Raw genomic sequence first — 25,632 nt, forward strand, 5'->3', positions numbered from 1 at the left:
AAGCAAGCAGCACATTTATAAATGTTTAAAAGAGCATAAAATCACGTGTAACAATAATCTGTAAAACAAATTAAAACTAAAAGGTGATAATAAAATGTTTACATAGAAGATTATTAAAAATAATTCACCTTTGCTACGGGTAAGGCTTCACGTCAGCCTGGACAAGTGCATTCTTGCAGACTACTAAATCAGTCTGACAGCCAGTGTCTTGGGCAGATTTAGCCTGAAAAAAAAAATAGAAGCACATTGTTGTTGGAGTTTATAAAGTCAGATAATATACAAAAGAAACTGTCCTATATAGGCGCTTTATAGCGAGCTGCGCTGAGCTGTGTCCAGCTCAGATGTTCAGATGGGAATCTTTTCTTGGGTGATTTAGCTACATCTGCGATGTGCGTAGAATAAAATGTCAGTTCGTCTGCATGCGTCGGGGTAATTCTTTCTATTCTTTCTCCGTCAAAATAAACGGTCATACAGGAACTATCCGGTCAACACAGCACAAGCCCTGCTTTTAACTGTTCTGTTTTCTTGTGAAAATTGTTGGAAAGAGATAAAATTTAACTTGATTAACACCAGAGCCAGTGTGCCGTTATCTCCGTGACGGTAAACGAGGGAAAAACAAATTGATCGGATCCTGCACGTCTTTTAACACATTGGTCAGGATTGACGCACTTTGTTTTCATTTAGTTGGTTAAAAAAAAGTCGGGCTCGAGCTCTGGTCGGGCCAGAGGATCCTGAAAACCTTTTCGGGCCGGTTCGGGCTGGGGCTCCACCCCCTCGAGCCGGGCCGGACACGGGCTCAGATTTTAGGCCCGTGCAGGGTTCTATTTCTGTGTGTATTAATTAAGCATTGTGACAAAACTGAGGTGAACCGTGTAAAGGATGGGTAGTTTACATTTTACTTATGAGCCATAAAATGTGAGATTCCATAGAAATATGAAATATCAATCTGATGGATCTTTGAATATTTTAACCAGAAGATCAGAACTTTTTATTGCAGTGATTACTTGACACTTTGAATTAACTCCAAGGAAAGAGAGAGAGTCGGGTTTAAAATAGTGAAGAAATGTTATTTCTACACAATTTAAACAAGACTAACTTTAACACTCTGTGTACTGATGGAACTAAGGTGGAGTGAGACGTGAAATGATGGTGGTGTGTGTGGAATGTTATTATCAAAACCAGTGGATCCGGTGAAGCGTTTAGTTCTGAGTTGGAGTGAATGTTTCGCTCTAAACCTTAGTAGGAGATTTATAACACACAAGAAACGCCATCTGTCGGTCTATGTACCCCAGGGGAAGCCTCCGTTTGGATCCAGAATGTCGAGGTCCTCTTGGACCCTCCTTGGAACCGAAGCTGGTAGAAAAGCAGCGGTGCCGACCAAACTAGTCTTGGAATGCTTCCAGGTCACGACAGGTTCATTGGCATCAGTGAGACTCTGAAGGGGTCGTGAGGTTCAGCTTTTATTCTGAAGGAACCGTCGTGGTCAGTTGTAACTTGCAACAGATTTAATCCAACTTGTCGAGGTTCTTTTGGCTGAAGAGGAAGTCCGGATGGCCTGTCCGAGACTTCTCTAGAACGCTTTGAACTAAAGAAAAGGTGGCGTGGGATAGTTTTTATAATTGTCATATTTTGGTTTACTGGCGAATCAGAATTTGACATGCAAAAGAGGGTTTATACAAACTCCACAGAAAATCACGCCTAGTGTCAGAAACGAAGGTTCTGATTGGATCAGACAAAAGGAAATATGTTGTGTGATTTTAGCATTACCTGTCATCAGTGTCTAGTGCAAATGTCCAAGATTATAATTATTTGCAAAATACAACTGATCAAAGGATTATAATATCAAGAAATAACATTGTAATTTCAAAGATTGATTGAACATTGGGCTCACATTATTATTGGTAATAACAAAGTTGTTTGATTATGTAATTATCAAGAGAGTTCCTTGTCTTCGTCTTGAGCTGTAACAGAGGTGAAGCAGTTTAGATGAGCAGAGTGCATGAAAGACCTTGGCCACTATCTTATGTAGATTAGGCTGTCAGAGACTTTATGTCTCTGCTCAAGCAGACGGTCCTTAGGTCAAAACAGGACATTCATGACGCTACAACCTTTAATGGCACCATTCACCCATAAATCACATTTCATCACACAGATGTTGAGATCAAACACAAACTTGTTTGCTAACATCTGGATCTTGTGAACATCTGAAAATAAATCAGTAAATAAGAGTTTAGCACCCTCAGGATGTTTGTATACATTATTTTAAAGAGTGATGAAAATGGTGACATCCACTTTTCTGAGTCCAATGCTAAATATGTGTAATTGTCAGTTTTAAAAGTGAAAATGTGCATAAAGCTAAATGAAAATCTATCCTTTTAGGTCTAGCAGAGGATTTAGTTTCATGTTGGTGAGAACATTCAAAAAGATCCTTTTTTTTTTGCAGAATCCATTTATTAAAAATCAGATAATAATCAAAAGTAAAAGTTTTAGAATTTATTGGACCATGTTTGACATCACAAAGAGCTTGTTTGCTCATAGATGTCTGCTGAAAATCGGCTGTTTGATTTAATGTTTCACCAAGGCGGTGTTTAGTTTTTGCCTTTAATCCGGTTCAATATCCACTTCTCTTATTACAGCTCTTTTATATCCATCAAGCGACTCAAAATGTTGCTGTACATGTAAAAGAAAAGGCTGAAATCGGACTGTGCAGAGCGTCAGCGGTGTGTAAAGTCACCTTGCAGACACCATCTCATTTTTTCCCCAAGGACCTGTCAGCAGTTAATATTCTGTCTGGTTGCTCTAATGGAGAGAGCTGCAAGGTTGAGTTAATGATTCCTTTCAGTGAGCAACACCATACGTGAGATTTATAGCATGAAGTGTAACTGGGAGGGCGGGATTTGCAACATAACCTGTGCTTCAGCAGCTTCAGTTTCCTTGTTTCAGACAAGAGATGACAGATGAGTGCTCGTGAAAAGGGTCCTCTCATCTGTTTGCTTCTTAAAAAGACAAGAAGAAACAAGCATTTTCATTAACGTGGGAATTAAAAAGGCTTAAGTCAAGGCGCCACCTGTGTGGCTGCCGACTGTGATGGAGAGGTGAAACAAAGGGTGACTCTCAGGTGGGGAGAACTGTGCAGCAGCTGAGAAATGAGGCCACACTTTCCACTCGGTCTCCATTAAAACACAAAAGGGCCTCTCACGGTGGTGTGGGGGACGGGGGGAATTCCTCCTCACAATGACCCTCTTCTGTTCACCGTGATGCGCTCCTGTGGCTCTACATTCCTTTAAAGGTGTTCTCCCAGAGAACCCCCCCCCCAAAAAAAACACACACACACACACACACACAGAGTAAATCAGTGTATACTTTGTCAAGAGCTGAAGTTAAGAGTCTTGTCTCTGTCCAGATGTGGAGACCCTTCCCATGTCTGTGTCCTCTTCTCTCTGGATGAGTCCAGAACAGGTTGTTTACAGTTTTTCTCTCCAGGACGGATTCCAGCACAGCGCTGGCATTCCTTTTTGTAGGAAGTGTTCTTCTCCATGAAACCGGACCTCCACCTCTTATTGCGTCTTTTGTACCAGCCTGCCACCCAGCTGAGCACGGAGACACATGAGGGCACGCGAGGGTTCTGGATGCACACCGGCACACCTCTCAGTGTGTCCGGTGACGCAGAACAATGTGAAGTTTAGTTACACTTCATCACAAAAGCACAGCACCTGACTTTGGCTTTTACTGTCACGGGCACCACCTAATCCCTGGAGAGGAGCTGAATTATGATCCTGCTGTCTTCAGTGGCACGGATTAAGGGAAGGAGCTGGAGAGTGGGCCAGAAGAGGCCAATTCAGTCTGTGTTTGAGCAGAAGGATGATAAGATAACAAGCATAACTTCCTTTGAACATGAACTACATGCACATGTGCTGATGCAGTAGCTGTACACTGTTATTTTCTCCTTCACCTTTTTCCTGCAGCTGTTTTATGTTTTCAAATTCAACACCTGAGTATTATGGAACATTTGAACTTTGGAGTGAGATGCAGACAGAGTGATCTTTAATGGTGAGAATGCACAACGTAGGAGAAGATTCCAACTTTTTGATTGGCGGCGGCGGCACGCCTGAAAAGCCGGGCAGAAGGACCTGAAAAACCAGCTGCCTGAGTTGGTTCCTCTCAGCGAGGAGCAGCTCTGGGCAGGGCAGGCTCAGAGTCTCCTCCTACTCCTCCACCTCCTCATTCACTTCCTCCTCTCATTCTCACAGAAACCAAACACAGAAAAAGAGAGGCTTGCCATTAGAGTCCATTTAGCTCATCTTCTGCCTCCTGGAGTTATCCTTTTCTTTTGTTTTTGGGAGAAGTTTGCACACTCCTGTGCTTCCATCTGTTTCCCCTGAGCACACCTGCCGGGCCTCCACAGGTGGACTATGCCCCCCTCAGCCAGCTGAGGGAGGGGGCTTGACACCGCTCCCATCTGGAGAAGGCAGGAGCTGATTCCAAACACGAGACTGGTGAGACTAATCACTGCTTCTAAATGTCTTTTGTCTCGCTTTTTAGGTCCAACTCTGTGTGTGTGTGTGTGTGTGTGTGCGTGCGTGCGTGCGTGCGTGCGTGCGTGTGTGTGTGTGTGTGTGTGTGTGTGTGTGTGTGTATGTGTGTGTGTGTGTGTGTTGTTACTGTGTGTGAGTGAGAACAGGGGTCTCTCCCAGACAACATGCAGAGACATTGGTAGAAGTGAAATAGCTTGCATTCCAGAGATGATTAAAGATTTAGCTCCATAAATAATAAAAACAAGGATGAAAAAAACATCTGAATCATAGAAGGTTCAATGCCGTTCTAGGAAAATGTGTCGCTTTTGCATCTATAAGAACATAAATGTGTTTTTAAATCATTCTGATGTGATAAATCAGGCTCAGGTCAGCAGCCTGCTTCTCAAAGTGACAGCTTTTATTTCACGCTGACATCAAAGTTCACCCTTAATGATGGGACCATGAGCAAGCAGTCCCTTCGGTGTGTACTTTCTTCAGTAATTAACTCAGATAAGCTCTGTTTGAAAGCCTGCTTTGTTTGCCAGCAGTGGAAATCATGCAGGGGGAAAACATTGAAATCCTTAAAAACACACAATGGCGTGATTTAAGTTAAAATCGTTAACAATTTATCCTAAGATTAACTACTAATTCAAAATTATGCACATGTTTTCAAGCACAAACTGCTGTTTTATTATTTGATTGTATTTTTTTTTGCATTTTAATGAACAAAACGATCAAAATGATCATTTAAGTTATTATGAGTCCTCAGTTTACATATATCCAACTGATTCCCTATATTTTGTTGTAGGTTGGTAGGTTTCAAATTCCCTTCAGAATAAAAGCTTGTTTACTCTGCTGCACAAAAGCATTTCTCCTTAGTCGTCCATCTGTCATACTTTCAATACCTGCACAATTTTCTGGAAGCTGCTGAACAAACACATCGTGTGCTCAGTGATGTGATTTTTTTGTGTTTTTTTCTCTCTCTCTACTTCAAACCTGTTTCAAGCAGGATTTGAAAACTAGAGGAAATTGTTGCCCATTGATTGATGCCGTAGAGCAGTACTTTGGTAGATTGCTTCAGTTTTATTGGAGTGTTTTTGTGCAAAGCTGTTGAATTTTATATCTTAAAGAGATTTATTTAACTGATTTCAAATTTGTTTCTGTGTAAAATCCTCTACCCACTAGTAGAAGCCTTCCTGAACAGCCTCTGTTTGGAGAAATAACTTTCAAAAATGACAAGCCTACAGAAAGAAATTACTTCTAATTGATTTTTTTTCTTTTAGAATAATATTTCTGCATTAAATATAAAGATAGTTCCTTCTAGATAACTGACTGAACAGCTGTTGTTTGACAAAATAGCTTTGCCGTAACAAATGAGACAGACAGCAGCATGAATCCAAAAACTTCTGTGGTTTATTTGTTGTTTTGTTACCTCGACTATAGAGGCATCTCAGGTGATACCTTTGTGATAACTATATTTATTTTACAAGTTAAGTGGAAATCTGCACGTGACTTTCATTTTGACAGTTCTCTCTGCTCTGTTTCACTTCCTGTCCAGCCCGATTGAAATAGATGAGCTTGATGCGTTCTGGAAGCATAGCAACAGTTGTGGGAGAAATTTTAGCTTTGCACGAATTAGCCGTTAGCTCATCAGTCCTGCTGAATGAAAACTCCAGTTCTCCAAACTGAGGCTGTTCACAGAAGCTCTGGTGGACATTTATTTTTATTTACACAGAAACACATGGATTTTGAATGGATCAGCAACTAAACTTAGCAAAAAAAAAAAAAACAATTACAAAAAAATATTAAAGTATAAGGATGGTTGAAACGAAGCTTACAAAATTTTACCTTCAATTATGATAACTTTAGTATTGATCTAAAAATAAATAAATAAATAAATTTTCTATATTTTTTTCTTGCTTAAAAGAAGTCAAAGGCTTACAGGAGTAGTTCAGATATTTAGAACAAATAATGTGTTCCTTTTAAAAAAAAGTTCTGATTGGATTTAGGAACTAACAGTAATCCACAATTAAACCAGCAACAAAGGTGATTTCTGGCATCGTTAATGAGCTATAATCTTAAAAAAATGCTACATTGTCAATAATCTTAACTGTTAATATCCATTTAGAAGCTTTTTTACATCATTGTACACATTGACACTTGTTCCCGTTGTATACATTTAATTATTTTGGGATAAATATAAAATGTTCCAGATTTACTGCTTATTTCTGCTTTAAATAATAATAGAATTCCAGGTAAATGAGTGCATGTGAGAGTGAAGGTTTCTGAAACAAATCTGACACCAGCTCATAATTTGTTGATGACACGTTGATGACGTGTTGGAGACTGATTGAGGTCACAGCAAAATCTCCCCTTTGTGTGACATGAAGACAAACAACGTGAGAAGCCTGCTTCTGACGCGACGCAAATGAGCTCCACTTCCACATCCAGCTTCACGTCTGCCCTTCTCACCTCATTTAGTCGTTGACCTCTTCAAATATTGACACAATCCATGGAGGCTGTGCAAAAAAGAGGAAACACAGTGGTTCCTGTTCTGCTTCGGAGTTGTCTGAACAAGCAAAGATGTTATTTATTTACTCAGCGAGGATAAAAAAGGAGATTTGTGACATTTGAGAACTGTCATTACAGGGAAGAGACTGGTACATGAAGAAATCAATGTAATCTTTTCTTACAAAGATGTTCCAAAGTAAAGAAAGAAAAATGTCTCAAAAATTACATTTCTCTATTTTCTTTATTTTAAATGGATTATTGTGCATCTGTGTCCTTTATAACGGTTAAAACAACATCCGATACAAAGATGGAGGCCTTAGGGTTAGGGTCAAATGAGTGAATTATTTTATTAAATAGAAAAAAGACAAATAAAGTGTCTAAACCCACTAATCAAATCACATAGAGCTCAGTAAAAGTCAAGAATTGGGGTGAATAATTTTTCTTTGTACCAGTTCTTAATCACTAACACATTTTTCTTCAGTTGCCATGAGAACCAGGGATGGCTGATGGTATTTTCATGTCAGCTGATTGCATTGGTGCATGTTTTTATGCACCAGAGCAGTGTCAGTGTGCATCTCGACTCAGATAAGAGAATTTATTATTAAAATATCTGGAAAATGAATCCTGTTTTGGTTTAAATGCTTCTTTAAAGCAAGTTCTGCATAATTAGCCTTAATGTTTCTCAGCGTGTAAATTAGGCGTGCTCATGAGTCAGAGTCCAGGGCACACTGGCGTGGTCTAGCTGCATGTTAATTAGTTAGGCTGTGAAATCTAGAGGTGTGTTCCTTTTATCAGCCGCAGGTTTGTCCTCCTCTGGCTACACACACCTGGCTGTTTCAGACCTGACTTTTTCACTTCACAGTTTATTTTCTACCATGATGTAATGTGCTCTGAAAGGCTACAGGACCTTTGTTCTGTTTATAGAGAATTTTCTCACAAAAAGTTTTCTGTCTTTACTTAGCCATTTTTCTGACATGTTTACCAGCAAATGTGAAAAGTAAATGTTAAAAAAAAGATAAATTGATGGCGAGTTCTTATTTCAACAGAAAAGTACTGAGTGCACAGCTTTAAAACTGCAGTTAAAGCTCAATTAATACGAGTTAATTCACTGACCAGTTGTTTTGTTCTTTAGGAATGCAATTGAAACGGCTGATATGTGGACCCGACCCTCAAGGAGATGATTTATTTAGTTTGGATTAATAAAATTCACTAGAAAAGAAGCAAATCGTCTTATAAAAATGATAAGATTGCTAAAAGTGTAAGAAAAATCTTAACACTGGAGAATTTAATCCAGACATACGTTGCAGCAGTTTTTAAGGGTTCAAGTAAATGTAAGTTCTAGAGAAACAAACAAAATCACACGGGAAACCGTAAAAGATAACAAGGAACGTCATAAATCTGTGAATACTAGACCTCAAAGCCGTGGATCTGACCTCAGAGAGGAGATCTACAAGAGTCTGAGCTGCAACCAAAACTCATTGGCTCTCTGTCATCTCTAAGCACCACCGCTGATGCTGCCCTCATCCTCCCTTTAGGTCTTTTTCTGCCATCTAGAAACCATATAAGTTATTTAGCAAAAATAATATTTAGGAAATATGTCAACATGTTTTATGGGATTCATTTAGATGATTTGCGTTAGGTTTCATTGATTGATGCCAGAGCTGCATGAAGTGATCTTAGCATCCCACCATTCCACATGCAGTCATAATTCCATATTCTTCATCCTGTAACCAAAACAGTCAAAATGCTAGCTTCATACTGTGTGTAATCATTATGCTGCTTATCATAATCTGTCACATATGCAAACAGTAAATGTGATGAATGTCATGACCAACAACCAGCGAGTGGATTATGTAATATTTGCCAGCATCTAATCTAGCTTTATGATTCTGTGGTCAATAAGTAATAAAAATGAACATTTAATGGAGAATTAATTGGGATATGGATATTTCACTCGGACTCAAGAACAAATAAATCATTTTAAAGTTAAAGATTTACAAGATTTATTTTCCTCACACATTATGGGCAGAAACTCTGATCGTAAACAACAAAAGAGAAAAGAAATACAAAATTTCACAAGTTTATTGTATAAGAAATGAATTAATAACATAACATAATCGCTCATCTGGCAAATACGCATCTTTTAGCATCACAATATGACAAAAAAGTCTTTCAGCTCTTATAAAACCAAAAAACTGCTGATTTCCTTTACTGCAGGCATGCTGCTGCTTCACTCCTATAGACTCTGTAATAGTTTATTCTACAGCTCCTTCTGATGTATGAAAACAAGTTATAATTTTTACGGTATAATAAAAGGATGAATATTTTCCACAAATTAGTGATCATCAAATAAGAGGTCAAATGGAAAGGATGATTGGCTATTTTGGATTAAGCTATATCAGATTTTTGCACAATCTCTGAACAAGCAATGGCTCAGGAGAGCTTTATGGCTATAAAAAATTATGTTACATAAAAACATAAATTATAAAAGGATACAATAGGCTGCAATACAAATACATTAAAGAACAATATGTGAACTACAGAGCTTTAACACATTTTATGGAATATAAGAAATAATAACCAGTTGCCTGTTAGAGTTATATAGGAGTCAGACTTCAAAGGTGTGTTATCATTATTCAGCTGAATCAGTAAAGGCAACAGCCGATGAAACTAGACTAGAACAGAGGCTCAGTAACCACTGATGGCATTAATTAGTTCTGCCAAACATGAATAAATGAAAACTGTGAGCAGTGGATTGAGTACAAGCCAATATGGTGTCAGAATGGTGAATGTTCAGATTATTATCCAATCCAATCCAATTTTATTTATAAAGCGCATTCACAAGGCATTACAACCCAACAAGGCGCTGTACACTAAAAATGTTGGTTTATTTGGTTAAATAAACCAACATTTATTTGGAGAGGTTAAATGTTGGTGGATTTGATCATCCAACCATGATCAAATCCACTCCATCCGGATGATGCAACTTATCTGGATGAGCCTATTGTGTGTTTTTAACAATGACCAGCTGAAACAAAAAATGACTTACAAGGCTATTCTTTAGACAAGGAGTGGTAAAAAGTCTACTAATAGATAAGTACTACAGTAAAATTAATATACCCATAATTTATACATAAAGGAGCAAAATGTAAAAACAAATTAAGTGAAATAATCACAAAACGGTGTCTCAGTCATGTTGGAAGGAAGGTTACATTTCAGCTGGCTGGAGGGTTAATGTATTTTTTTCTAAAAAGAGGGATGTAGTCTTTGTTTAAAATCTGATTAATGAGTCTGTGCTAAGTTAACGCTGCAGCGTATTTGTAGTTCAACATTAGTTAATTATTTAGTTTACAAACTAAACGTTAAGCTCCAATTTAAATATTTTCCCCAAAACAAATATTTAGATTCCAGCTAAATATTGATTTTGGGGCTAAGCCTAAATAGTGATTTTGCAAACTAAATGTTTAGCTCCAAAGCAACTTTAATTTTGGAAAGAATTTGGAGCAAAATGTTTAGTTTTTAAAATAAATATTAAGCTTCAAGTTAAATATTTAGTTAGTGACTTAAATATATATATATTTTACAAACTAAATATTTAGTTCTGACCTAAATATTTTTAGTAAAATAAATGTTTGATTTACTATCAAAATGTTTAAGCTAAATATTTAGTTTACAAACGGAATAGTTAGCTCCAAAATAAACAATTATTTCTGAAAATAAATATTTAGATCCCAGCTAAATGATTTTGGGGCTAAACCTAAATATTGATTATGCAAACTAAAAGTTTATCTCAGTTCATAAGCTAAATATTAGGCTCCAAATTAAATATTTTGTCAGTGAATTAAATATTTGTTTACAAACTTTGTAGAATAAATATTTAACTAAATATTTAGTTGGGAACTTTACCCTTTATAAATGTATGAATAACATAATGAAAATACGACTTGGAAAAATGAACTCCCATTTTTTAATTTATGTTAAATTATGACTCTTTTGGGCCATTCTCATCTGTACCGGGTCGGCCCGGGCCGGGTAGCGTAGGTTGTTTACATATCTGGGTGGCCTGGTATTTTTCCGGGCCAACCAAGGCTCATTCTCAGCCCTCTTCTCGAGGGGGTCTGCTTCAGGCCGACCAGGGCCAACACACCCACTGCTGACAGCAAATTCACACCTTCCATTAGAGCAAGCCTCTGATTAGTGGGTAGAATCAGCCCACATGGGCTTAAGACAAGGATGTGTGGAATCAACCGGGCCAGGCTGGGGCCGACTGGGGCTACCCGGCCCAGGCCGACCCGGTACAGATGGGAATGGCCCATTTGACTTTACAAATGGCCCCCCATAGAACATACAATGGGTTAGGGTTCATATTCCACCTGAGAGTAAATCTGTAAGGCTTGTCACCAGCATTCAGACATCGATTCTGTTTGTTTCACAGCCAGACAAGACACAACGAGAAACAAATTAAAACATTTTCACTACCAAGAGCCAACGACAACTCTTAATGTGTTTTTCATTTCAGTATAATAAATGTTATTGAAAAAGATGCCAACAATACTTCCGACATAGTTTTTCATTCCATTCTGTTTGGTTCCTCCTTCCTGTGGTTTCAACAACACCCAGCTATTCTTTTTTGCTGCTTTCTACACTTCCTCCCAGTTCAAACCCTCCCCCGTGTCTTTCCTCTACCTGTCATCTCAAACATGTCCAATCAGGTTTCAGATATCTTGTTATATATATATATATATATTGTTTTGTCTTGGCAGGTTCTTCCTGAAGATGTCTTCATCTGTCCCCATTCCCACCACAACCACAGCTGCTCCAAACACAACCGCCGTCACCAAGTCCCAAGAACAAATCCTCATCCAGAGTAAGGATTTATCATGTTGACGTGATTCCACATTTTGATTTGTGCCTTTTCCCTTTTATTCGCTTTTGTCAAACACAATAAAACACACACACTGACGCTGTCTGTCGACGCACGCCATCAGATCCTAGGACAGAAAACACACCACGTGACTCATAAACTTGTTAGGAGTGGAAGTCGTGCGTTTAGTAGAAAATATTTGCCGTCTCGTGGTTGTCTGAACGTGATACTGTTGCTAAGTGACAAACATTTTTTTAAGGAAAACTAAGTTACACTCTATCGACCGAGCTCTCATCAACTTTATTCTCTCTGTGTCTGGATCTCAGGCTCCGGGGCCATGATTGCTCTCATTGTCATCGGCATCATCATCATTCTCACCATTGTGCTCATCATCCTGAAGACGTACAACCGGTGAGATGGCATTTCTGTTTAATAAATGCTAGTGCTATTTTTATCCACTTTACAAAGAGCTGCACACCTGCTGATGCAGCAACAGTCATTGTAAAATCAATGTTTCATGAAAGACAAACTTTATGGGCTTTTGTTTATTTTCAAACTTCACATTCATCTTACAGCCTGCATTCCTTATATTGTATGTCTTTTTCTTTAACATTTCGAAGGTTAAACTCAATCAGAGCTAATTTCCTGAGGTTAAATACTTTTTTTGGGTGACTAAAAACTTTATAAATGTAATATCCTCACAGGAAATGTATCATCAATGTAAATTACTTGCAAAACGGTTGCAAAATATTATAAAAATCATTTAAAAATAAGATTAAAAGTAATGAATAATTATGATGTGTTTGTGTAACTTGGTCATTTATCTGATTGTGGTTCTGTTTTGGTGTTTTTGAGTGAGAAGTCATTGTTGAGTCAGGCCCGTCTCAACAATGTGGTTGCCTCGGGCCTCCAGCTCGCCAGGGGCCCCCAGACAATTACTGTTTAGAAAAAAAATGCAACAATAAGCAAGAATAAACGGTGTAAGGTCTGTGTGTTGTCCCTTCAAATCCCCATTACCAAGTGTGCAGTATTATGCAAGTAATGCAAAACTAGTTGAACATGAGGTGGGTGGCTCCAAGTCCGTTTTGCCTTGGACCCTCCAATATCTTGGAATGGCCCTGTGTTGAGTCACTCAGTCTTTTTGACCTGATTTAAAGTCTAATATTTCAACAACATTAACCAAAGGGCTTTTGGAAAAATCCAAATAAGAAATTAGGGGAAAAAAGGGTAAAGATATTTAATTATAATCTATTCAAATGGGCAATAAAATGCAATTATGAGAGCTGAAACAAATGAAGGATTGTCATAAAATGTATAATAGTTAAAAAAAAAGGTGTCAAAATAGACCTGCAAAATGCCTGGTATTAGAAATTACAAATCCATAAATCTTCTGCTTAAACTTATTAAAGTCTGAAATAGGAAAAATTTATAATAAAAATACAGTTTTTAAAATTAGATTTATTTATTGGCTATTGTTAATATTACAATTACAGATTGCTGTATTTTATCGTATTATGTTGTAAGAGTTTTAAAATAAGAAATGTGGCTCCTTGCTACCTGCAGATCCTCCATGAAGAGGAGTGGAAAATGAAATTAAATAAATGAATAAATGATGCAATGAAAAAAAAAGAATAAACAAATATATTAACTCGATCTTGCATCTGATGCTTGTTATTCCTAAACATGTTCACAACATAGGACCATCATTTTATATGTAGCATAAATTAAAATAAATGAGAAGTGTCCTTTTGTTTAACATTGTATATTTTGTCTTGGGCAGGCGGACACATACATCCAGACTCATGGGGGACAGAACAGGTTCCAAACCTCGTCCACGAGCCTCCCACTCCACTGGGAATGTCCCTCTGAACATTTTTGGAGTCAGCTCCATCTCAGGCAGCGTCACTAACAGCACCCCTGTCTCAGATATCACCATCCAGCTGCCCAGAGTGGAGCTCAGCAGCGTGGAGGGAAACCACATAGAGCAGTTCAGCACCACCAGTGACTACAGCGAGTCCACGGTGGTCACCATACACGACGTCCCCTCAGTAGAAAACACATAACACACAGAGAGACCTGTTTGGTTTGTAAGCTGACATTGACTGAGGTGTTCCTGACCATGCTCTGTGCTGCTGACTGAATCTCGAGGGGATCTGTGATAATGCCAATCATCCGGCTCCTGTTGGGCAGGCTGAAAAAATATGAACAAAATGGTATCAGGCATGTTTAAATGTGAAGGATAACGGTTAAAGAAGAAGTGCTTTTTTTTAGTTCATGTCAGTGTTTATAGTAAGCATGCCATTGCTCTACTTTAAAAAGATTAAATAACATGCATTAATGCATCAGTCTGCTATGAAATGTCTCAAAAGTTGTATTTTTACATTACTCCCTTGATTGTGCATCTTCTGCAGTAGGTCTGTTTCTGTGTCTGCAGAAAATTGGTCACTGTGTTCATGCCACCAAGCAGAAAACCACACCATTTACTTATAATAGGTTTACAGAGCAACGTAGACATATAAGAATTATGAGAGAAGACAGCTTTCAGTGTAGCGTATTCATTAATGACTGACTTGCGTCATTTATTTTTAGTTTTGTTTTGTTTAGTTTCATAAATCTGGTTTACTTAGTATAATTTTGTCTTTGTTTTTTATATTATAATTAGTTTTGATTGTAAAAAATGTATCAGTATGTGTTTTGTAACTGCAAGAAGTAAAGATGCAATGAAGGCATAATGTTTAATATCTGTCAGCAAAACCCTTTGATGTGAATTATTTTGATTTGACAGAAGTATTGCTGCACTTTATTTTTACTGCTTGTGTTTTAATTCTTTTGGGGATCTTTATTAAATGATTGGTACAAAAATAAAATGGAATATTTTTAACCAGGGCTCATGCTTTTGTTTTCATCAGTATTCAAATGAGATCAGTATGTAGAAAACAAGCATCGTTTTAAAATTTTTACTGGTCCAAAAAATGAAATTAAACAGGATCAATACATATTATAATGCAAGAGGCTAAGCTTATATATTGATATTTACACAGAAAACAACTAGTTAACAGTGATTGAGAATTTCCTGGAAATAATCAAAACAGACTGTGAGTGAGTACTGCGACATCTGCTGGTGGATGTGGATAAGAGCAGCGAGAAGAATGAAAGCTGCATTCAAGTTTATACATTTTTTCAACTAAATTGTTTATTTAAGTGAAAAACAATTGAATCAAAAACAATAGCAATACATTTACTTGTCTTTCGTGTCATTTTTCATTCCAAAAAATTCTACGGTTTTTAAAGAATATTTAACTGAAAGCAACGAGTTAATGTGTTGGATTTAAATGTGTTTGCTAACAGCCAAAGACGTGTCTTGAATGCAACTTTATTTGGACTTGCTATGATGCTGTAAGAATGGTGACTGTAGGTGAGTGGTAGCTTACTGCTTTAGTTTTACATAAAATCCATATTTTAAATAATGGTAGCTTAAAGCCTGTAGTTGCGTTTGAAATTCAACCCACAACCCTTTAATGTTAATTACACAAAGCTAACGTAATGTTAGCATACATGCTAAGGAAGTGTGCTAACCAGTGACTGTAGAAAGCTAACTCACCTACTTCAGGTGCAAGCTAGCTAGGTAGTTTGTCCCTGTTTTGTTGTTGAACGGTTTTTGTGTGTATGTTTTTGCAGCGGAACTCTTCAGTCTAGTTCTTGTTTCCGTGTTGTGGGGCTGCACCAACCCTTTCCTAAAGAAAGGCTCAGAGGGAATAGAAAATCTTACTAAATCCAACAAAGTGTTGCAACTGCTAGCCGAAGTCAAGTTTCTTTTCTTAAACCTTAAGGTATGTTTTTAGACCAGTGACCGATTATCTCGTCCATCAACCGGCTTAGCTGCACATTCTCATTTATTTGCCCCCACAGTACCTGGTCCCATTTCTTCTGAACCAGAGTGGATCGCTGGTCTACTATTACACACTGTCAACCACAGGTAAAGATGCACATTTCTAAGGTCATCATTTCATCTCATTCATTATAGCAGCTGCAATAATAGGACAGATATCAAATAAAAATATGATCACCTGAAGAAATCTGTAATTAACCAACCATGTAGCAGAAACGTGATAGCACCTCATCGTAAATGAAAACTATTTAAAAAATGGCTTTTTTGTCCTCCAGAATTGTCTCTTGCTGTTCCTGTGGCCAACTCTCTCACCTTTCTTTTCACTCTGCTGACTGGGAAGTTGCTGGGAGAAACGTTTGGAGGCAAACGTGAGTTGCTTCAACTCGTCAGGTGGCTAAACCACAAGAAAAACAATTTAGGATTATGTCATCCGTGTGCTTTTGCAGAAGCTGTAGTGGGAATGTTCCTCACCATGGCTGGCATCACCCTGTGCATCATAAGCTCCATCAGTGACGACGACACAGAGAAGCAGAACACAACCCACCCAGAGCTCTAATCAAGATGGAGATTAAAGCAAATTGGCATGTTTCGAAGGGAGTCCTCAGCAGGGTGAGAAGACCAAAGCTGCCGCTGGGGCTGCAGACTAGAGGGGGGTGGTTTAGATTTAGGCTGTAGCTCTGGAGGGAGAAATGCACCCCAAGTCAACTCAGCTGTGTATAAACTAGATGTTGAAGCAGGTTCGTGTAGGGTTCAGTCCAGAGCTAAAGCGGATTTATGGACCTCTATGTGATTGGAATTAGCTAAGATGCTATAGAGCCAATGGAAAGGGCCAAGAGCTGCATTCTTTATGTGATAACATTGTTTTTATTTATTTAAAAAAAAAGACAACACAATTGAGCTGTTTTGTATGTGACGTTGTTCCCTTTGCTGCTTTGTGCATAAAACTCACTGAGGTGGATCTTTATAAGAAAATCTGTAAATTGTTTTAAAAAGTATAGAATTAAAGACCAAATGCATAATAACACATTTTTATTTTCACAGTATTCAAATGATTTAAGACACTGTACAGTCACAGTACTAAACTATTTTTAATAAACTGTTGGCAGACATTCATCATTTCTTCGATTATGCATTTATCTAAACTGCAAATACACTCCTAATGTGCATACATGGAGTCAGCATCAGAAAAACCCCTTTTGACAGGATTCATAATAACAATGACTGGCTTGTTTGTTACATCAGCATCGCTGAGGTGCTTCGTTTCTGTTCAAAAAAAAAAAAATGTTATATTTGTCTATTAGCACAGTGAAAGTTCTACCAATTCAACTAAACATGGCGTCAGCTGCGTCGTGGAAGCAGAAACAACTCTTATGAACAGAGACCCTGTTAGGATGCAGCGACGCCCTCCTGGTGACTGTTTGATGAGGCATCCTGCAGGCTCTCCTGTCACATAATGATAATAATGTTAAAGCATCAACAAGTTTTAACCCAGATTTATTTTGTTTACCTTTTGTTTCCTGATCTTTCCTCCTGAGAGTGAAGTCGAAGGCTTTAAAGATTTCAGCTCAGCCTCCTTTAAAAAAAAACACAAGAACACAAACTATCGTTTTTCTGTGACAGATCCCAGGTGTGTGTGTGTGTGTGTGTGTGTGTCCGTGTCCATACTCCAGCTGTAGACTCCTGTTTAGATTTCAGTGCCTTTCATTGGACAAATAAACCATTTTAGTGACTTGAATCATTGAAACACACACACACACACACGATTGTTTACTCCTAACCTACAATCTCACCTGCTTTCTGGGATCCGTTTGTTGAAGTATTTTGTTGCTGTGCTCATTTGTCGTTTCTGCATGTTTCTTGAGGAAAGCACATTTTGATGTTTTGTTAAACTGATGCACATGCAACTATGTTACAGTAACTGAATAAATACATTTTTAACCAAATTCAGATAAATACGCGTCTACCTGCTGGAGGTTGTGATGAGCGTCTTCTGTGTTGTTTGGCTCTTCATCCTCCACTATCTCTGCAACTCTCTGTGCAAAACCAATAAGGACCAGAAGAATACATTTAAACACCTTTTAACATGATGTTTCAGTATTATGTTGCACGTTGTATTTTGGAGACCTGATCAACAGGAAGCTCTGTGGCTGTGTTTTCATCCTCCTGCACCTCCTCGGCACCTCGCGCCTCCTCCCTCCTTGTTTGTGCTCCTCTGAACATATTTGGTTGAACTAAACCAAAGACATGGTGCGGAAACGTTAAATAACTACTCATTTTAAAGTTTAATGACTGAAAAGGAACATTAGATTTGTATGAAACCCTAACCAGACATGTCGAGTTGGGGCTTTGTTGGATTCCTGTTTTTGCGAACTTTAACGGGTCTGGTGAGGAACACGAAGGTGTCGTCTGCTCCGTCTCTCCTGCTCGTCTGCTGGGAGGCCTGCAGGGCTGCAGCTTCATCCCCCGTGGACTTCACCCTTCGGCCATCAGACTGAAATTCATGGCTCATGACTGAATATACAGTGGGTACGGAAAGTATTCAGATCCCCGTCAATTATTCACTCTGTTATATTGCAACCATTCGCTAAAATGAATGCAATTCACGTTTTTTCCTCATTAATGTACACACAGCACCTCATATTGACAGAAAAACAGAATTTTAGAAGTTTTTGAAGATTTATTAAAAAAGAAAAACTTAAGTATTGCAACGCTTTGCTTAGTATTTAGTAGATGCACACCTCTCTGGAGCTGATACTGCCATGAGTCTTCTTGGTAAACGTGCAACAATTTTCTTACACCTGGATTAGGGGATCTTTTGCCATTCCTCCTTCCAGATCCTCTCCAGCTCTGTCAGGTTGGATGGTGGACGTTGGTGGACGTTGTAAACAAGAGAAACAACTGCATTCTCACCTGCATGGCTGGGTGAGTCACTTATAAAAAATAAAATTAACATTAGCATGATTCCTATAGCTATATTACCTCAACTTTAGTCGGTAAACATTTCACAAGTGCTGCAGTTATTCAGTGGTGCATCTGGTAAAACTGCCATTCAAGCAGATTTGTCTAACATGTCTTATTTTTTTGTGTCTCAGCTCGAGGTCATGCTGTAGCCATGCTGCTGCACCTGCTGCTGAAAGCAGAGCTGTGGGTCAGGTTGGTATGGAAAGACGGAGCAGGCAAGTGAGGAGCAGTGCCTGGTTTTCTCCACACATACCGCTTAGAGTTAAACCAAAAAGTCATGCATTGGTCTCATCAGACCAGAGAATCTTATTTCTCAGCATCTCGGGGTACTTCAGGTGTCTTTTAGCAAACTCCATGGACTTTCCCGTGTCTTGCACTGAGGAGAGGCTTCTGATGGGCCACTCTGCCATAAAGCCCTGACTGGTGGATGGCTGCAGTGATGGTTGACCTTCTACAACTTTCTCCCATCTCCTGACTGCATCTCTGGAGCTCAGCCACAGTGATCGTTGGGTTCTTCTTTACCTCGCTCCTCAAGGCTCTTCTCCCCGGTAGCTCAGTTTGGTTGGACGGCCTGCTTTAGGAAGGGTTCTGGTCGTCCCAAACGTCTTTCATGTAAGGATTATAGAGGCCACTGTGCTCTTAGGAACCTTAAGTGCAGCAGAGATGTTTTTGTAATCTTGGCCAGATCTGTGCCTTCCCACAATTCTGTCTTTGAGCTCTTCAGGCAGCTCCTTTTACCTCATGATTCTTGTTTGCTCTTACATGCATTGTGAGCTGTAAGGTCTTATATAGACTGGTGTTTCCTAATCAAGTCCAGCCAGCATCATCAAACACAACTGGACTCCAATGAAGGTGTAGGACCATCTCAAGGAGGATTAGCAGAAATGGAAAGCACCCGAGTTAAATATATGAGTGTCACAGCAAAGGGTCTGAATACAATGTGATATTTCACTTAGTCTTTTTTAATAAATCTGCAGAAATTTATAAAATTCTGTGGTTTTTTATGTCAGTATGGGTGCTGTGTGTACAATAATGAGGAAAAAATGAATTTAATCGATTTTAGCAAATGGCTGCAATATACCAAAGAGTGAAAAAAGGACGGGGGTCTGAATACTTTCTGTACCCACTGTACATTTTTAAAACAATGTGACACAGATTTACTGGATATTTCAAACAAATGAATGTAACACTGGGACTTTTTATGCTGCTGTTTCACCTCGGGGGAGTTGAGAAGAGCTGAGTCACTGTACTGGTCTTCTGGACCACTTCCTGATTTCCTGTTCTAAGACAAAATCAGACAAGCTACTCCTTATTTGTGTTTCATTTATTTACCTTCTAACAGCTGCCATTTATTCCTGTTATGTAAAAAAAAAAAAAAAAAATAAAAAAAGGAAGTACAGTGGGGCAAAAAATATTTAGTCAGCCACCGATTGTGCAAGTTCTCCCACTTAAAATGATGACAGAGGTCAGTAATTTTCATCATAGGTACACTTCAACTGTGAGAGACAGAATGTGAAAAAAAATCAATGAATTCACATGGCAGGATTTTTAAATAATTTATTTGTAAATCAGGGTGGAAAATAAGTATTTGGTCAATAACAAAAATTCTACTCAGTACTTTGTAACATAACCTTTGTTGGCAATAACAGAGGTCAAACGATTACTATAAGTCTTTACCAGGTTTGCACACACAGTAGCTGGTATTTTGGCCCATTCCTCCATGCAGATCTTCTCGAGAGCAGTGATGTTTTGGGGCTGTCGCCGAGCAACACGGACTTTAAACTCCCTCCACAGATTTTCTATGGAGTTGAGGTCTGGAGACTGGCTAGGCCACTCCAGGACTTTCAAATGCTTCTTACGGAGCCACTCCTTTGTTGCCCGGGCGGTGTGTTTGGGATCATTGTCGTGTTGGAAGACCCAGCCAAGTTTAATCTTCAAAGCTCTCACTGATGGAAGGAGGTTTTGGCTCAGAATCTCACGATACATGGCCCCATTCATTCTGTCCTCAACACGGATCAGTCGTCCTGTCCCCTTAGCAGAAAAACAGCCCCAAAGCATGATGTTCCCACCCCCATACTTCACAGTAGGTATGGTGTTCTTGGGATGCAACTCAGTATTCTTCTTCCTCCAAACACGACGAGTTGAGTTTATACCAAAAAGTTCTACTTTGGTTTCATCTGACCACATGACATTCTCCCAATCCTCTGCTGTATCATCTGTGTGCTCTCTGGCAAACTTCAGACGGGCCTGGACATGCACTGGCTTCAGCAGCGGAACACGTCTGGCACTGCAGGATTTGATTCCCTTCCGTTGTAGTGTGTTACTGATGGTGACCTTTGTTACTGTGGTCCCAGCTCTCTGCAGGTCATTCACCAGGTCCCCCCGTGTGGTTCTGGGATTCTTGCTCACCGTTCTCATGATCATTTTGACCCCACGGGATGAGATCTTGCGTGGAGCCCCAGATCGAGGGAGATTATCAGTGGTCTTGTATGTCTTCCTTTTTCTTATAATTGCTCCCACAGTTGATTTTTTCACACCAAGCTGCTTGCCTATTGTAGATTCACTCTTCCCAGTCTGGTGCAGGTCCACAATTATTTTTCTGGTGTCCTTCAAAAGCTCTTTGGTCTTGGCCATAGTGGAGTTTGGAGTCTGACTGTTTGAGGCTGTGGACAGGTGTCTTTTATACAGATAATGAGTTCAAACAGGTGCCATTAATACAGGTAACGAGTGGAGGACAGAAAAGCTTCTTAAAGAAGACGTTACAGGTCTGTGAGAGCCAGAGATTTTCCTTGTTTGAAGTGACCAAATACTTATTTTCCACCATGATTTACAAATAAATTCTTTAAAAATCCTGCCATGTGAATTCATGGATTTTTTTCACATTCAGTCTCTCACAGTTGAAGTGTACCTATGATGAAAATTACTGACCTCTGTCATCATTTTAAGTGGGAGAACTTGCACAATCGGTGGCTGACTACATACTTTTTTGCCCCACTGTAGGCATTATGAGAAGTGGAATATTCACCTCTGCTCTTCCTGGCGGTCTCCTCTTTCCAGGGTAATGTCTAGAGAAAAATAATATGTATTAGTAATGTTATTTTATTTTCCAACTCCTCTACTTAAGTGTACAATGCCAGCAGCAAAACACACCTTTAAATTCACGGAGATTACCCGTTCTATGCTAGTTACTGAAAAAAGTAACTAGTTACAGTTACTAGTTACATTACCAGAGCTGTGCTACTTACTGAAAAAGTAACAATTTATTAGTTCCATTACCAGAGCTGTGCTAGTTACTGAAACGTATTAACTAGTTACAGTCATTAGTTACCTTATTTAAAAAGTAACTCAGTTACTTTGTTGATTATTTACGCCAAAAAGTAATGTGTTACTGTTAAAAGTGACTTCTCAATTACTGTTTGAAAATTGATGTAAATTTCATGCTGCATGGGTGCTGCCACCACCATGTTTTAGCCAGTCCCATTGGTTGTTTTAGAGGTGAGGTCACAGGGGCATTGACCCCTGCTGAAATCTGACTGGCCCCCCCGAAGAGGCCCGTTCTGTCACTCATCCGTCCTTTGCGCATGATCTGATTTATAAGTGGATGCAGTTCCAACTCCAAGCACTAGTGGCGCTAATGAGCCAATTAGACATTTCCATCGTGAAATCTTGTGCGAGGATGTTGGAACCAATCCATGGCCCATCTCGGTTGCCCCATACATAATGAATTACAATTACAGCTACTGGTCAAAGGAGCTGCGTTACGGTAACGCGTTACTACCCAACACTGGAGACAAACTTGTTCAACAGTACCTCTCTGTAGCTTTTGAAACCAACAACTCCAAATATGGAAGTTTCTTGAACCTTTCAGTTCCCACGGCAACATAGCTGCAGCCTGACTCCAGCTCCCCAGCCGAAGATACGGTGACTCCCTCCAAAGAGCACAGTCTGAAGAGAAATATTCACACATACCTTCATCTCTCTGCGTGTCCGTTGCAGAGACTGTGCATATCTAGCAGCATGGCTGACCTGCGAACCGCTCCGGTGCGTAGGCTGACCTTCTCCGTGATTAGACTCAGAATCTGCTCCAGGCCCTGCTGCATGGTTCGAGGGATGATGAACCGAAATGGTGGACTGAGGAGATCTCCGTTACGGAAAACACTGAACAGAGACAATAAAAACAGTCTGGATACAGCTCAGTCAAACATAACAACACCTGGTTCTGTCTCTGCACGCACTCACTGTATGATGCATGGCACGGGTATAAACTTCCTCCACTTTGCAGAAACATTTGGCCTCTGGATTACTTTTGCCTGCTGGGAATATTGGTATTAAACAATCTTTCAACAGAAGTACACCTCACCTACTCAGCACGTCAACTCCCCACACACCCATCCCTGAAAACTCAATTATACCAAATGTGTAATGGCTGCATAACTGTTCCTGCAGCCATGGAAACTAACAGAGAGCCTTTTGGTGGCAAATGTCTGATCTGATATATCAACATTAACCTTTTTTCAGTCTAAATATAATCAGATGCCAATATCTGCAGCTGGATATAATTGGGCACATTAGAACAAAGCAGGCATTTTTACTTCATCACACTTGTCACACATTTAATTGACCTGGAGCCAATCTGAGCAGGAAACTACGCTGTGAATTTGGGCATTAGGCCTGTCGGGACATGCGTTTTTCCCTGATGGAGTTGTGTGGAAACTTTGTTTCACCAAGGGAATAACACACACACACACACACACACACACACACACACACACACACACACACACACACACACACACACACACACACACACACACACACACACACACACACACACACACACACACACACACACACACACACTTGCCTTGCATTTATTGTGGGGACCATCATTGACTTCCACTCATTTTAGTGACTGGATTGTACCTAACCACAACCATAACCAGTCTTCTCCTCTGGTAGTCCCAAAACAAAACTTGCTACTATGAGTTGTTCTGTATGAGTCACAAAATTGGAAATTTTTTCTCCATTTTACTGCAAATTTTAATAATCAAAACTGATCAGAATAAAGTACAGGTTAAGAATTTTTTCTTAAAGAGCAAGTCACCCCAAATCAACTTTTTTTTCTGATAAACTATATAAATGTGTGTCTAATCGTGCTGCAGACACGTGTAGCCAATAGTTTTGCACTTTAGTGCATTTTAGTAAAAAATTTAATTTTCTGCCTAAAACTGTCAGTGTTGTGCCGTTGTCAGGTAAAAACTCTGCACTGCATTTAAATTTAAATCTGCCATCACTTTCGGCTAAGAAGTACCCTAGAATGTTAGCTGGTACCATATGATGTCACAATGTCGTTGTGAGCCTGTGCGTGTGTGTATTTGTTAGTGGCTCCGCCCTCTCGGTCTGCTAGGCAACAGCATTTGTTGCATTTTTCAAACAGGAAGTGGGAGTTGAGTAAGAATATGGTGGGGGGTGACTTGCTCTTTAATGAAAACAATCTCAAAGCTTCCACATTTTCAGAATAATTACATTTAAACCCAAAGAAGCAAATTGCAATTACTTCATAATTTCTTGTCATTTGCACAATAAATGCAAATATGGGCTATATGTGCATTTTTACATTTGACTCAGCAGGTGCTCGTGGAGCTGTATGGCTTGGGGGGGAGGGCTGCATGCATTACCCTGATGGGCGGTGTTCTGGCCTTGGAAGGGAGGAAAATAGCCGTGTTAGAACTAAAGCCTACCTGAGTTTCATAACGTGTGCCCGGCGGCCGTTTTGCTCCTGCATTCAGGTAACTGCATACCAAGATAAGAAAAATCACAAAGACATTACCTTTACTGATTAAACTGGACACAGTATCAATAATCAACATAAAAGGTACTCACTCCAGTTTCTTGAACCTCTCAAAGCCAGCAGCAACATATTGGGCTCCAGGCTGGAGGTCCTGGAGGTCTGTGACCCTGTGGCCCTGCCTGGGGGTGTACAGAGTCCTGACAGCCAGCGGAGACCCGATGTTTTTAGTGACTTCATTCAGAAATGCCTCCATGGTTGCCACCTGTCGCTGGTTGATCACAAACCTCCGCCCGCTGTAGTAGGGGTCTCCATTCCTGTAAACCACCACGCTCTTCACAGGAGGCAAGTGGGATGGGACGGCAGCGCTGGCGGCCATAAGCAAACAGCTGTACACACACACAATCTCACTCATTAGGCTATAGATCACACTAATAACTCACCTATTAATAGACACTGTTCAGTGATTCCCTTGCAGGAGGACATATGAAAAGCCAAACCTGAACAATAAGTTGCTCCTGTTGTGTTCTCTGACTAGATTCCAACTCACACCGTTCTGAGCCTTTTAATGCACCCTCACACGGACACTACTACTTTGGTGGCGGTGAGTATTTCCTGGTCGCCATAGCAGCAGGACTAGCAATGACTGGCTTTGTGGGCCAAACCATCGACAGAAACCACAACAAAAGAGGCAGACAGAGGAAGGGAGAATGGGTGGGTCTCTCTGTCGAACACTGAATCAATAACTCTGCACCCTCATTTTTATACTTTTGGATTTTTAAAACACCCGTGAGATGACACTGAGCTGTTAATTCAAACCCTCTCCAGTGGCTTGTTCGGTTTTACTAGCAACATAAAATTGTGATTTGTGCAGTTTGTTTGACCCTTAAACGCTTCTCTTTCTGGGTGTACACGTCAACACAACAAAAACTGCGTAATAAGAGACGATCTGTTGAATATTTGCAAGCCTCCTATTGTAATAAGTGACAGCTCCTTCTTTTTATTCTCCCGGTGGGAAATCTGAGCTGCGGAGACAACATAAACTGTGTCTAGAAGCAAAAATATCAACTCTAACCTCCACTGAAGGAACCATTTCCTACCTCAG

At 39.6% G+C, this 25,632-nt stretch overlaps 3 protein-coding genes across 8 annotated transcripts; 2 read left to right on the forward strand and 1 right to left on the reverse strand.

Annotated features, from left to right (window-relative positions):
• Nucleotides 1-3,961: 3,961 nt before the first annotated feature.
• On the forward strand, nucleotides 3,962-14,770 carry ncmap (non-compact myelin associated protein). The gene is made up of 4 exons (XM_015969890.3): nucleotides 3,962-4,496; nucleotides 11,789-11,892; nucleotides 12,216-12,300; nucleotides 13,670-14,770. Exons 2-4 carry the CDS (start codon nucleotides 11,802-11,804, stop codon nucleotides 13,950-13,952), a joined length of 459 nt encoding a protein of 152 aa, XP_015825376.1. The 5' UTR covers nucleotides 3,962-4,496; nucleotides 11,789-11,801; the 3' UTR covers nucleotides 13,953-14,770.
• Nucleotides 14,771-15,035: 265 nt separating this feature from the next.
• Nucleotides 15,036-16,891, forward strand: tmem234 (transmembrane protein 234). The gene is made up of 5 exons (XM_015969906.3): nucleotides 15,036-15,304; nucleotides 15,568-15,719; nucleotides 15,799-15,865; nucleotides 16,054-16,146; nucleotides 16,225-16,891. Exons 1-5 carry the CDS (start codon nucleotides 15,292-15,294, stop codon nucleotides 16,332-16,334), a joined length of 435 nt encoding a protein of 144 aa, XP_015825392.1. The 5' UTR covers nucleotides 15,036-15,291; the 3' UTR covers nucleotides 16,335-16,891.
• Nucleotides 16,892-17,028: 137 nt separating this feature from the next.
• dcdc2b (doublecortin domain containing 2B) lies at nucleotides 17,029-25,577 on the reverse strand. Of its 6 annotated transcripts, none has more exons than XM_054741663.2 (15): nucleotides 25,028-25,577; nucleotides 24,623-24,916; nucleotides 24,481-24,532; nucleotides 22,979-23,052; nucleotides 22,766-22,897; nucleotides 22,550-22,684; nucleotides 21,765-21,804; nucleotides 19,956-20,021; nucleotides 18,104-18,269; nucleotides 17,903-18,009; nucleotides 17,743-17,811; nucleotides 17,569-17,634; nucleotides 17,444-17,476; nucleotides 17,286-17,351; nucleotides 17,029-17,221 (listed from the first exon to the last, which is right to left on the reverse strand). In XM_054741663.2, exons 2-15 carry the CDS (start codon nucleotides 24,904-24,906, stop codon nucleotides 17,165-17,167), a joined length of 1,347 nt encoding a protein of 448 aa, XP_054597638.2. In that variant the 5' UTR covers nucleotides 24,907-24,916; nucleotides 25,028-25,577; the 3' UTR covers nucleotides 17,029-17,164. The 6 variants fall into 6 exon arrangements, with proteins under 6 accessions (XP_054597638.2, XP_054597640.2, XP_054597639.2 ...); XM_054741665.2 differs by having other exon boundaries at nucleotides 24,623-24,895; nucleotides 24,971-25,577; XM_054741664.2 differs by lacking the exon at nucleotides 25,028-25,577 and having other exon boundaries at nucleotides 22,601-22,684; nucleotides 24,623-24,954.
• Nucleotides 25,578-25,632: the final 55 nt, after the last annotated feature.

The sequence above is a fragment of the Nothobranchius furzeri genome, chromosome 18, assembly GCF_043380555.1.
Source record: "Nothobranchius furzeri strain GRZ-AD chromosome 18, NfurGRZ-RIMD1, whole genome shotgun sequence".
NCBI lineage: Eukaryota > Metazoa > Chordata > Actinopteri > Cyprinodontiformes > Nothobranchiidae > Nothobranchius > Nothobranchius furzeri.

Bases quoted from the DNA above. Each gene is read 5' to 3' on its own strand.
- dcdc2b (XM_054741661.2), bottom strand. From the start codon at position 24,942: ATGAGTGAGATTGTGTGTGTGTACAGCTGTTTGCTTATGGCCGCCAGC. The intron at 23,053-24,480 runs GTAGGCTTTAGT...CAATATTCCCAG, and splicing joins GCACACGTTATGAAACTCAG to CAGGCAAAAGTAATCCAGAG. The intron at 17,812-17,902 runs GTCTCCAAAATA...GGTTTTGCACAG, and splicing joins CAGAGCTTCCTGTTGATCAG to AGAGTTGCAGAGATAGTGGA.
- ncmap (XM_015969890.3), top strand. From the start codon at position 11,802: ATGTCTTCATCTGTCCCCATTCCCACCACAACCACAGCTGCTCCAAAC. The intron at 11,893-12,215 runs GTAAGGATTTAT...TCTGGATCTCAG, and splicing joins AGAACAAATCCTCATCCAGA to GCTCCGGGGCCATGATTGCT. The intron at 12,301-13,669 runs GTGAGATGGCAT...TGTCTTGGGCAG, and splicing joins ATCCTGAAGACGTACAACCG to GCGGACACATACATCCAGAC.
- tmem234 (XM_015969906.3), top strand. The intron at 15,720-15,798 runs GTATGTTTTTAG...TTGCCCCCACAG, and splicing joins TTCTTTTCTTAAACCTTAAG to TACCTGGTCCCATTTCTTCT. The intron at 15,866-16,053 runs GTAAAGATGCAC...TTTGTCCTCCAG, and splicing joins TTACACACTGTCAACCACAG to AATTGTCTCTTGCTGTTCCT.